Source organism: Mya arenaria, chromosome 17, assembly GCF_026914265.1.
Source record: "Mya arenaria isolate MELC-2E11 chromosome 17, ASM2691426v1".
In the NCBI taxonomy this organism is placed as follows: domain Eukaryota; kingdom Metazoa; phylum Mollusca; class Bivalvia; order Myida; family Myidae; genus Mya; species Mya arenaria.
The window spans coordinates 13,050,729-13,064,275 of record NC_069138.1 but is presented as its reverse complement, the minus strand read 5'-3'; the positions used below and the strand labels follow the sequence as shown (position 1 = coordinate 13,064,275).

The 13,547-nt window shown below is 34.8% G+C and overlaps 1 protein-coding gene across 1 annotated transcript in view; it reads right to left on the bottom strand.

Annotated features, from left to right (window-relative positions):
* Positions 1–13,547, bottom strand: part of LOC128222941 (hemicentin-1-like) — a 110,343-nt gene that overhangs the window by 58,270 nt on the left and 38,526 nt on the right. The window contains exons 27-41 of the mRNA XM_052932131.1: positions 13,286–13,400; positions 12,869–13,041; positions 11,962–12,178; positions 11,119–11,183; positions 8,787–8,935; positions 7,566–7,701; positions 6,978–7,180; positions 6,571–6,652; positions 5,928–6,094; positions 5,518–5,635; positions 4,963–5,081; positions 4,209–4,368; positions 3,212–3,298; positions 1,772–1,972; positions 868–992 (exon numbers count right to left, since the gene is read on the bottom strand). Of these exons, the coding sequence (XP_052788091.1) occupies positions 868–992; positions 1,772–1,972; positions 3,212–3,298; positions 4,209–4,368; positions 4,963–5,081; positions 5,518–5,635; positions 5,928–6,094; positions 6,571–6,652; positions 6,978–7,180; positions 7,566–7,701; positions 8,787–8,935; positions 11,119–11,183; positions 11,962–12,178; positions 12,869–13,041; positions 13,286–13,400 (2,117 nt within the window). The remainder of the gene's footprint in view (positions 1–867; positions 993–1,771; positions 1,973–3,211; positions 3,299–4,208; positions 4,369–4,962; positions 5,082–5,517; positions 5,636–5,927; positions 6,095–6,570; positions 6,653–6,977; positions 7,181–7,565; positions 7,702–8,786; positions 8,936–11,118; positions 11,184–11,961; positions 12,179–12,868; positions 13,042–13,285; positions 13,401–13,547) is intronic.

Genomic DNA, 13,547 nt, shown 5'->3' with positions numbered 1-13,547 from the left:
CTTTCCTCAAAATAAGACTAGAGTTGTCAATATGAGCTAGTAGGAGGCCAATAATACATTATTTTACATGATTAAAAGAACATTTTTGTCTGTGTTTCAGCTGAGTTTAAAAATAGTGCATTTATAAAGGTTTCCCAGTTTATCGTAGTGTATATTTAGCATGTGAAAGTCACATGATAAGAACAGATAACTGGGTTTTATGTGGTAGACAAACCCAGAAAATTTTCAAAAATGTAAAAATACACAAAAACTTCCAAAGATACATGTGTCACAATCAATGTGTTACACCAGTAATTAAGATTCAATGTGTTCTATACAACAATATCAATTTCATGTAAGTTTTTGACATTTTTCTTTTTTTGGCAGTTGTATCATCTGGTGTCTTGTCCCTTTAAATGTGACATGGGAGAGGGGAGAAAGGTCTTATCTTAAAGTATCCAGAGGGCTTTTTAGTCTTAAGTATTCTGGTGTATTTTAATTATATTTCTTCCCTAAAATTGACATTACAACTTAAAACACAATTTTAAGATGGGCTGGGACAGGGTTCAATACTTTTATGCTATGCATTACCTGATGTGTATGTTAAGTGTGTTTCAACCTGAATAAATATCCATCATCAATTAATGAATTAAACATAATGGAACTAATTATGAAGGTATACATACGTACATAGCCAAGTATATCCCTTAATCTTTAATCTTTAAACCAGATATGAAGGGATTAGAGATTCCATAATTTATAAGGAATACTAGATGGCCAGGGTTTAGTACCATATCGCAAATATTTTAAATCTTGAGTCTCGAGACTACATGTACAAATATAATAACATTCAAAACATACATTCAGATTCCCTAAGCTATGGCATACCTTATCTTTAAACCAGATAATGGAAGGGGTAGGAATTCCATACACCGGACACACTATGGCCCGAGTTCGGTTCTCAATCACTGTTAGTCGAGTCTCGAGACTTGTTCGGTCTATCACTGGAGGAACTGTAAAGATATATTCAAATTATAATAAAACAAATGAAATAGCTTCTGCATAATGTTAAGTATTATTTCAATATATTTTACATTTAATTTACAAGATCACTAATAAAGTTTGAATTGCTTTTTTCAACATAATTTATATCCAATTTTCTCAGTATGGTTACATACAGCGATATCTTGGTGCTTTACTAAGTCTTACAGAACAACTTGATACAATAAGTGTTGCTGCCTATATATGAATCTTTCGTCATAGACTGAATGAATGAATTATTGCATGAATGAGAATAAATAAGTTATTGACTGATTGAATGAATGAATGAATGAATTATTGAACGCCCCCCCCCCCCCGAATGAATGAATAAATGACTGAATGAATAAATGAATATTTTATTGACTGACTGAATGAATGAATGAATGACTGAATGAATGACTGAATGTAATGACTGACTGAATAAATAAATGAATGAATGAATGAATGAATGAATGAATGAATGAATGAATGAATGAATGAATGAATGAATGAATGAATGAATGAATGAATGAATGAATGAATGAATGAATGAGTAAATGATAATCGATCGAATAAACGAACCAACGAACGAACAAATGAATGAATGAATGAACAATTAAATGAATGAACAAACAAACAAATGAAGGACGATTATATTTATGAATGATTGAACGGATGAATTATTGAATCACTGAATGACTGATTGAATTAATTAATGAGTGAGCAAACAAACAAAAGAATAAATAATTTAATAAACGTTTTGCTGACATACTTTGAACTTCAAGGTCAAATTTCTTCTGTAACTCCCCAGCTGCGTTAGAGGCCACACAAGTGTACACAGCAGTGTGGATCACTTGCGCGCTCGGAATCTCCAGATTGTAACCTCCGTGTGTGAGCGTCAGCCCAGCAACTTCTGAAGCCTCTGCTACTGGACGCCCGTTCACCAACCAAGAAACTTCTGGTTTCGGAATACCTGGTACAATGGGTAAAAGCTTAATGAGGTATTCAAAGTAGGTAAGCTTAGTCTTGTACATACAAGTATAACAAAACTTATAATTGTGCTAATTTACCTAAGGGTTTCCACCAAAGCTAAGGCTTTTAAAAATGTAAAAAATTGTACCACATTTGTTTACACTCTACTCTTGAGGTCATAGCTAACAGAATCACACTTTCTGTACTCTTGATCTTTATCAAAGGCCAATGAAAGGAACCAACCCTCTGCCCAATATGTACTCAAATCTAGCATCTGAGATCAAGCATCAAGACTCAATAATAAAAAAAAACAAATAAACCCTGTTTAGAACGCATGTACCCAAACATCAATGAACTAGAGACACAAACATATAAACATATAAACACCACGAGCATATCACACACGCATCAAAATAGCTTTACAGTAACTTATAAATGGCTTCTTTCTATTGTAAAACAAGTACTTAAAGCAAATTGTTGATAGAAATTGATGTACACATTACAAAAATGCAAATTTTAAGTATGAATGCCAAGATTGTTAAAGTATACACTTAATGTATATTGTGCCCCTTTCACGTGCCCCTTTAACATATATTGTGCCCCTTGAACATATATTGCACCCCTTTTAACTTATATTGTGCCCCTTTTAACTTATATTGTGCCCCTTTAATGTATATTGTGCCCCTTTAAAATATATTATGCCCCTTTAACTTATATAGAGCCCCTTTAATATATTGTGCCCTCTAACATATATTGTGCCCTTTTAATGTATATTGTGTTCTTTTAACATATATTATGCCCCTTTAACTTATATAGAGCCCCTTTAATGTATATTGTGCCCTCTAACATATATTGTGCCCTTTTAATGTATATTGTGTTCCTTTAACATATATTATGCCCCTTTAACTTATATAGAGCCCCTTTAATGTATATTGTGCCCTCTAACATATATTGTGCCCCTTGAATATATATTGCACCCCGTTTAACTAATATTGTGCCCCTTTAATGTATATTGTGTTCCTTTAACCTATATTGTGCCCCTTGACCATATATTGCACCCCTTTTAACTTATATTGTGCCCCTTTAATGTATATTGTGCCCCTTGTCACCTATATTGTGCCCCTTGGGACATATATTGCACCCCTTTTAACTTATATTGTGCCCCTTTTAACTTATATTGTGCCCCTTTAATGTATATTGTGCCCTTTTCACGTATATTTTGCCCCTTTGAGTCTGTTACCTGAGACGGGACACTCAATGACGATGGTTCTGTTCTGGACCACTTTCCGGAAGTAGACAACGTTGGACTCGTCAATAACAGGAGCAACTAAAACAACAGGGAATTTTGTTCTGACAATAATGCTGACAAATACATGTTCAATTTTAGTCATGTTAGGCAAAAATGGGTGGTATAAAGAGCATTGAGAAATTTGGGCCCAGCCACTTAGACCTGAGGGCCAGTATTTAATACCGACCATACCTTTATTCTTAGACAAGCCTCAGTGATTTCATTCAGCCTATTGGTCAGCTAAATATACAGGCCAATCAAAACACTTAGTTTCTAATCTTAAATTTAAGTTCAATCAAGTTGATTTTGGAATAGAATACTGCCCCTGGCCCAAATAAATTCAAACTTCTTTTGTTTAACTAGATTAAGTAGCTTATTTAAATAAGCCAAAATACATACTTAAATTAGATCTTTTGACAAATGAAAAATGGATTATTGCAATAATCATAAGGACAATTCCTAGAACAATAATCCTATATGATTCTTAAAAATCTGAAATAAATATGATGCAAATGATTGAAAGTGAAAAATAGTGAGCTAAAATAGCTTCATCCTGTTATTTAAGAGACTTAAGAAGTTCTGAGAAATTTGGGCCCTACAGTAGTTTCTTTTAAAACATAAGATAAAAAGTAAAACCTATTTTTCTGGAATCAAACTCTGTTGATGAACTTTCCTGTGTTTTTGACATGATAAACAGGTTTTAAAGAAACATTAATTTAAAAAAAGAATTTGACTCTAGTAAACAAATGTCACTCTTCAAAACACTTTCATGTTGTATGACAGTGACGCCTATCTGGCAAGATTACGAGTCAGGCATATGTTACAATCAGTGTCTCTCTCCCGTTTGGGTTTGCTTTGTGCAAATATGACAACTCTATATAATTATGATATCAATTACCACATAAGAAAATTCAATAATACTTGTGAATGTAACATAATGTCTCCTTACCAAACACGTTCATGTCATACGACAGTGATTCCTGTCCTGCAGCGTTCCGGGCCACGCACGTGTAACGAGCAGTGTCGCTCGTGCTGGCGTTTGCGATGAGCAGGTGTCGACCATCTGCTCCTATCTGTATACGGTCATCAAGCGGGACTGGATCACCGTCCTAAAGTAAGGAAATGTTTAGAATAAAGGTAAGATTGATTTTGCATCGAAATGTGAGCATGTAACATAAGCTCTGTAGAGCTCTTTTAAGCCAGGAATATAATCATTACATAATTATTGTTTAATGTTATGTCAGTATGACCATAATAGGACATACTAAATTATGTATATGTTTAGCGACAACCCTTAGTCAGAAAACCTATCTAACTATCCTCAGAAAAAAATGACACCCTCCCCAACACTTGTGTTCTGTAGTCAGAATTGTAGTAAAAGGAAAATAGCAATGTTCAACAAGATTATTGATCATACCAAATGTGTTGTTTTTTGGTTGAGAAGCCAAAAATACTACCTGTTTGCAGATGCTAAATATAGAAACAATTTGAGATGGCTTGTGTTAATTAAACATCTTAAGTCATTTCCTAACTGAAGTTGTTTCCTTAATTTAAGTATCTCCCATAATCATAACAATTATAATATAATAACTTAATAACATGGGAAATACATTTCCACTGATTTTATTCAGTGACCAAAAATGGCGACATTTGCTTAATCCTGAGTAAGGACTTAAAGATGATTTGAGCCAGTTGAATCTTACCTTTAGCCAAAGTATTGCTGGTTCAGGATTTCCAGTAGCTGGGCAGATGAGAGTCTTGTCTTGACCTTTAATCACTGTAGGGGCCAGATCCAGTCCAGTCTGATCTATTGTAGGAGCCTCTGAAAAATCATTTTTCCGATATCTTTCACATCTGGTGCAAGTCAGCAATTTTTGGAAAAGCATTTACATGTACCGGTAATATCTTTTTCAAAATAAGCAGAAATATGCATTTGTGTATAATTCATTTAAAATATTGACAGTTTTCATTATTATTCATCTTAAAGTTAACAATATGATTAACAACATTATTGTTAACATTTAAATGTGAAATCTTCGATCATGTGTTTACGTGTTTAATTATCAACAAATAGAGCTCCAACAATTGTCTCAAATCTGGTAAGAAATGCAGCAGATTACAAGTGTATCCATTAAACTTTCAGAGCAGCTACGATCTGAAAGTTAACAATGATGGCGCAAACAATTTTGTTAACTTTAACAAAATTCTGAACAACCGGCCAATTTATTAACACATGATGCATATTATAAGCAGCCCACCCCAAACATCAAGCTGGTACTCTTGCTCAGCACTTCCGGCCTCGTTTGTGGCTATGCATGTAAAGAGGCCGGCGTCGGACAGGTCGGCGTTGGATATTGCCAGACGCTTGCCATCAGCCTTAAACATGAAACAATAAAAAAAATGAAATAATGTAATTAAAACAATTTACCATTTATTTCAATAATAGTACTTAAAATTATAAAATTGGCAGAAATTGGCTCCTTAAAAAAATTAGAAATGTTGTCAAAACGTTCAATCTGTGAGAGTGCAGCTTTAAGCATCAAAACCAAAATCTTTTGCCACTGCTATCAATATACATCAATCATCAAAATATTAAAGTCTAAACTTGCCAAATTTTGTTCACAGTTTTAACTGACTCTGTATTCAATTGTGCGTTTATTCAATTTACCTCCATCGTATAATATGGATTTGAAGCAAAATCTATTGGTTGTCCATTTTTCAGCCACGAGATTCGCGGAGGGGGGACGCCTGTTGCAGGACAATGAAGGACCACATCCCCACCTTTTAAAACATGCGGAGTGGGGTCGGCATCGTCAGAGTTGATAACTGGTCCAACTGGAAGATAGAAGATTTTAACATGATGCTGGTTCATATAAGATATTGGGAATCAAACACACATTGCTGGATAATGATGGATCTCTGACCCAGTGATAGGGGTATTTAAGTTACCGGGGTATGAGGGACAAAGTGTTTAAATTAAAAGAAAGGTGTAAAAAACACCGCATTTCTACTTAGTTTATGAGACGATCGTTGATCACTGTAGATCTTTTATGACCCACCAGTCATTTATTATTTGTACGTTTTCATCTATAAATTACACAGTTACCGTATTATTATCAGTAATTAATATTTTAAAAAATGCATCATTATATTAGCATTGGAACCTTGCAGAACCAATGACACTGCCTCATTAATTGTTTATGATTACGCAATTTTCCTTGCCAAATCGCCCGCGAAACAAAACCAAGCATAGCACAGTAGTGTATCAGGGATATCCGACAATGGTGTAAGATGAGTGTAAATGAACCAACCTTGGACATCAACTTTATAGGCGATTTCGGCATCACCAGCCTCATTGTGGGCTCTGCATGTGTAACTTCCTGTGTCTTCAACCTGTGGCAAATAAACACCGGTTTAAATAGAGATTTTTGCAAAATGGGCCAGCCAGACATGCCAGGTAACAGTTAAATATTATATAACTTGTCAAAATAACCAAGATCTTTTGAAACAACGCCAAATTCTAATTTTTATCCATGGCATAATATGGCCGCTTTATCGATCATTACCTTTTTCTAAATTTCCAAACTCCTTTAAATAAAAATTAAACAATTGCATTTAAATCTTGCCACTGTTTTATTTTTTGCCTAAACTGTAAAACATGATAAATGTTTTTTCTGATCTTCTATCATAAATAAAAATTCACAAAATTAACACCAACCTGTGCATTCTTTATTGTCAATTCCTGTCCTCCATTTGTGATAACCACATCAGCCCTGCCCTCACTGCTGATTGGCTCCCCATCCTTGAACCATGTGACCTCAGGAGGCGGGACTCCAGTCACAGGGCAGGTGATTGACAGGTCGCTGCTCTGTTTCACCTTGGGGTTGGTGTGCAGCCTACGCCCATCAATACGCGCTGGTACTGTTGTAAAGCATATAGTGAGGATGAACAAAATATATACAGATATTTCATGGTTACTTCTGGGGTATCTGGCTGAGTCAAAACTGTTGTCCAGAGTTATAAGGAAAGACATCTGAACTGGATGCCATCTAAATATAAAATTTCAAAATTTTAATGATGTCCTTTCGAGTCAGATATCAGGGATGTGATTTGTCCGTGCATTCGCGGAATTCCCCAGATCTAATGGCCCCACGGCAGACCCCTCCCCCTCCCGCCCCCTCCAAAAAAAATAAAATAAAGTTAAAAAAAATTTTTTTAACTGCTCCAACTGCCATATCTCTGGATATATTGAGAGAAATTAAAACATTACTATTTCTCATTTTGTACTAGAATCAACTCTACTAACCTAGGACCCTAAGGTTGAAGTCAACTGAATCCGAGCCGGCCTTATTTTCTGCGACGCACTGGAATGTTGCCGCATCGTCCAACTTGGCTTGTTTCAACCTCAACTGCCTCCCTCCGGACATTAACTCATAGCGCGTCTATGAAAAATAAATGTATGTACATGTAGATCTATATCAAAATCAGTTCATTTTAACACTATGAACATTCAGTATATGACTTAATTAAGTAAGTATATTTTTATTAATATGACATGTGCTTTATACAAACATGATCATAAAAATACATAATGACCTCACAAAATAAAATAGTAGCCACCCGCCCAATGGACCTACAAGTCACAAGTTTAAACTTATACAATGGCTTAAAAAGGTTTAAGTTTAAGTGTAAGCATCTTGGAGCATGGGTTTTGTTTCAGTGGAACAAGGGGCATAACTGAATAATGATTACAGCCAGAGTTATGTGCCTTGCCTTACACGTACATAACATTACAGACAACATGTCTACCAAGTTTCATTTGATTATTATTATTATTATCTCATTTGATTATTCATTTGATTTTGTTTGAGTAATGGCCAAGTTTTGGTCTCCGACAATGATGCTCATGTCGGCGACCACACGAAGGCTACCACAAAGCCCCTGAAACTTGTCTTCGAAAAACAGACAAGCTAACAAGAGCAACACAAACAAAGGCAAATGTTTGTCCATTTGTTCAGATTACCAAATGCATAACACTATAAAACTAAGTTTGACCTAATATTTCAAAATTTCATTGGCAATGCGAGGTTTAACATTTTTTACGCCATTTTTAAATCATTCATAAGCAATTGTAAATTGAATATTTCCCTAGTCTTTTAATATGTGTGATGTGATGTACTTAAAAACAAACAGCTGGGGGGTGATCGCAAATCCTTGTCTGTTCTTGTCTTTGTTAGTTGAACTAAATAAAGATAATATCTAGAGTTATATGCCTTGCCATACTTGTGTGTATTGTTTCTGGCAACATATGTATAAAGTTTCATTTGAATATCTTTAATGTTTTTAAGCCACGTTTAAAGTTTTTGCATTATGATTGCGCTGATGGCGCAGATAAAACACCGTTAACAACACCAAGGCTAGAACAATACGCCAATTTTTTTCTTTCTTTTTTTAATCAAATGAGATAAAAAATCTTGAAAACTGATCCCTATCGAAACAATATGCATTAAATGGAAAAAAACCTAACCTGTAAAGCGGGATCAAGGCGGAGACCGTTTTTGTACCATGTGATGTCTGGAGAAGGTTTTCCTTCGGCATGGCAGTTGAGAATAACAGACTGGTTCACAATCACTTTAGGGTTGAGATTCAGATTGTCTCGTGGGATTACTGGTGGAACTGTTGTAGAGCGAAAAATAAATGATGAACAAAGGCATTGTCAACTTATTATATTACACAGATAGTAAGCACAAGTTTCTTAGAGTCAGAAATCCCAGGATTAAATCTAGGAGCCATTGCAAGCAAGTCAGGCCCCATTATCACAGAATACTTATTGAATAAGTCAAATCTCAAACTAATTCTCAACTCATTTTTCCTCATTACAGAATGACATTATTCCAAATGATCTATGTCTATCTTACTACTTATTCAGGCTCTTTCCCTTGTGCATTATGATGATTAAAATCATTGCTCAATATTCTAAAAATATTTTTTTATATAGCAAAAAATATACTTGAGTAAAACTAAAAAACTTGAGTAGACTTAATTACAGAGTTTGCTCACAAATGTTTTTTTTATAAAACATTGACCAAATAGTTAAATCAACATAACCTATGTGAAATGCTCTTTTAAAAAGGGTAATACATATAGAATTTTGAATCATATAAAGCTGTTATGAGATTAAATGAGTTTAGACTGGGATTGAGTTTTGACTTAAGTATTTTTGTAATTTGGGGGCCAGGAGTTCTATCAACCCAGGCCAAAAAAATCATGGTTAGGTTAGGGTTACTTCCTTTCTACAAACAGGTAGGGTAGGTAGTCTTTAATTTATTTTATTTCTTTATCAAGCTTTATATAAGAATGTTATTGTCATCATTGGAGTATTGAGTTAAAGTAGTAAACTTCAGTATTAATCTTTAAAGGTTTAAAACCGCTCAAAACACACTTAAAACAAAAATGATAAAAACATTAAGGTCGGCGCCAATTTCATAGGTAGGGTTGGGTAACCCAAACCAAATATCTATTTTTTTTAGGCCTCAGCTTAACCTGCCCAGATAACGCACATGATTATATTCTGACCTGTGCAGTGATAAATGATAATCATATAAGATTCAGAAAATGCTAAAGTTTTCTTTCAACATTATTTTAGAACATTTATGATATAAGTACTTATTTTCCTACAAAAGATTACTTATTTCAACCAAATTGTAAAGCATTATTAAAAACAAGAGGGCCCTCAAGGCCCTGAATCGCTCAACTGATCCAATAAAGATCATCAACAATAACATTCTGATCAAGTTCCATGAACATATGGTCATAAATGTGGCCTCCAGAGTGTTAAAATACTTTTCCTATTATTTTGACCTTTTTGACCGCACATGACCCCAATTCAAACTTGGCCTAGACCTAATCAATATAAACATTCTGACTAAGTTTAATGGACATACAGTCATAAATGTGACCTCTAGAGTGCTAACAAGCTTTTCCTATGATTTGACCTAATGACCTAGATTTTGACAGCAAATGACCCAGATTTAAACTTGACTTAGAGATTATTAACATAAACATTCTGACCAACTTTCATAAAGAAACATTTATAAATGTGACCTCTAGAGTGTTAACAAGCTTTTCCTTAAATTTGACCTGGTGACCTAGTTTTTGACCGCATATGATCCAGATTCGATCTTGGCCTAGAGCTAATCAATATAAACATTCTGACTAAGTTTCATGAACATACAGTCATAAATGTCACCTCTAGAGTGCTAACAAGTTTTTCCTATGATTTAACCTAATGACCTAGTTTTTAACCGCACTTGACCCAGATTCGAACTTCGCCTAGAGCTAATTAATATAAACATTCTGACTCAGTTTCATGAACATACAGTCATAAATGTAACCTCTAGAGTGTTAACAAGATTTTCCTTCAATTTGACCTGGTGACCTAGTTTTTGACCACACATGACCCAGAATCGAATTTGACCTAGAGAGTATTAATATTAACATTCTGACCAAGTTTCCTGAACATACAGTCATAAATGTGACCTCTATAGTGTTAACAAGCTTTTCCTTTAATTTGACCTGGTGACCTAGATTTTAACCTCAGATGACCCAATATCGAACTTATCCAAGATTTTATTGAGGGTAACATTCTGACCAAGTTTCATTAAGATAGTGCCCAAATTGTGACCTCTAGAGTGTTAACAGTCAAATTGTTGACGACGGACGACGGACACAGGGCGATCACAATAGCTCACCTTGAGCACTTCGTGCTCAGGTGAGCTAAAAATTGATCAATTTTACCACCAAAAATAAAATCGTTTTTCAAATAAACATTTCCGAATCTTACATCATTTTGTACTTACATAACACATTCACATCAAAGGCCTTTTCACTCTCCCCAGCAGGGTTGGTTGCCCGGCAGGTAAACCTTAAATTTAAAAACTTTGAGAGTTACTTATGCTATTAAGATGATTTGATTTCCAGGAATAACACATTCTTAGTAGTTCACTAAAATCAAGGATTAATATTTAGAAAGAAAAAAGTTTTTTTACCATTTTTCTTTATCATACAGTTTTATCATCTGTCCTTGCTAGTTTAACCAAAATCCTTTCTAATAAAATATTTAAGAAAAGTTGATTTGACTGGACTGGAGATGATTCTAGCTTATTTCCTACAACTCTGATCAAGGAGTGATGATATGACTTGACTAGATATGATCATAGCTTATTTCCTATAACTCTGTTCAAGGAAAGATGATATGACTTGACTAGATATATTCATAGCTTATTTCCTACAACTCTGTTCAAGGAAAGATGATATGACTTGACTAGATATGATCATAGCTCATTTTCTAGTATTCTATTCAGGAAAAGTTGATAGGACTTTGCTGGATAAGACTCTAGCTTATTTGCAAATAATCTGTCCAAATAAGTTGAATAGACATGACAAGCCTAGCTAATTTTTCAAACAATATATTCAAGAAATGTTGATATGAATTGACTAGACATGACTCTAGCTTATTTTCAATACTCTATTGAAGAAAAGTGGATATGACTTGACTAGACATGGCTCTAACTTATTTTCAATACTATATTCAAGAAAAGTTGATATGACTTGACTCTGACACGACTCTATCATTATGGCTTTTAATCAGTCCAATGTCAGGTTAAAACAGAAATCTTAAAGGATAGTTATTAAATCTGTACCTAGCAGTGTGATTTGAAAATGCGACTGGAATCTCAAGCGTCCACCCATCTTTGAGCAATCGGAACTCAGAACTGTTTGCAGCGATCAGCAGACCATTAATCCACCAAGTTATTTCCGGTGGGGGCACACCGTATGCTGGGCAAGTCAACGTAAGAGATCTGTTTGCTACGACTTCCGGTTTACCAACTTCCCCTGGTTGGTCTGTTATAGCTGGCACTGTAAAAAATAATATCTTAGGTAATTGTGATATATTTTTATATATCTTATTGTGTACTGGCCAAGGTTCAAATGTCACTCCATATAACATTTTATATTTACAAGAGTATGGCCATTAAATACCATTTGTGGTCTTGTTGTTAATCAACCATTGTTAAAATCAAATTTATGTTTCTTTTGCACATGTGCACGTTTTTTATACATGTATACCAAGTTTGGTGGGAATATTTAAAAAACATTTTTTAGTAACTGTTCAAGGTTGGCGTTTTTGCATGTGTACAATAATGCTGACAGCAACACCGGCACCAAGGTGTTCAAGAAGATGCCTTCAGTCGGTGCTCAAACCTGTTATTTTTGGTTGTCCAGTTAGCGCAGTGGTAAGCGCACTCGCTTCTCACCAAGGCGACCCGGGTTCAATTCCTGGCCTGGGCGCATGTGAGTTTGGTTAGTGGTCACCAAGACGGACAAGTGAGTTTTCTCCGGGCACTCGGGTTCTCCCACAACACAAATCCACACTTTCGCCCAACATTGTGTCAACGAGAGTGATTTAGTATAAGTTATCATAATTTTTTTCACAATCATTGTTAATAATATAATGTTTAAACTAAACCTTTTTTTTTTGGCTGAGATGTTGACACATTTAAAACAAGACAATACTGTCTCACCTAAATATATACATTTTAAACATACCTTGGACTTCAACGTCAAACTTTCGCTCAGTTGTACCAGCCAGGTTTTCACCCACACAAACATAACTTCCTGTATCCGAGACCCGAGCACTGATGATTTGTAGTCGACGACCATCAGCATGTAATCGCAAGTTTTGATCTAGCTGAGGTGATATTATCTCACCATTTTTGTACCTGTCCAAGAAAAACTTGATATAGGCCAGGTTGATCTTTTATTTAAGATAAAATTATGAGACTGGATATTTTATTCAAGGAAATTTTCTAAAAGACTGATTCATGTTGTATTAAAAAATGCAACAAGGCTGGTTTATTTTTATTTAAAAAAATGCTATAATGACAACAGATTGTTATGAAAAAAATAAAAGTTCAATAATAGTTTGCATGATTTTATCTATTATAAAAATAAACACTACCCTACCAGAGGACATCCGGCCGTGGAATACCAGTGACGGGACAGTCCAGATATAAGGTGTTGTCCTTGTTTACAACGTTCTCTTCCGGAGAGGCGGAGTCTTCATCAACAGATGGGGCAACTGTTAAAAGAAAAAGTTAAATATTCAAATTTTTGCAAACTGGAGTACCAAAGATTGTCAGGCCATAGAATGACAATAAGTGGACACTCACTGAACTAGAGCGCTGTGGATTGAATGCTTATGCTCGTCTGTTTTATTGCTGCTTTC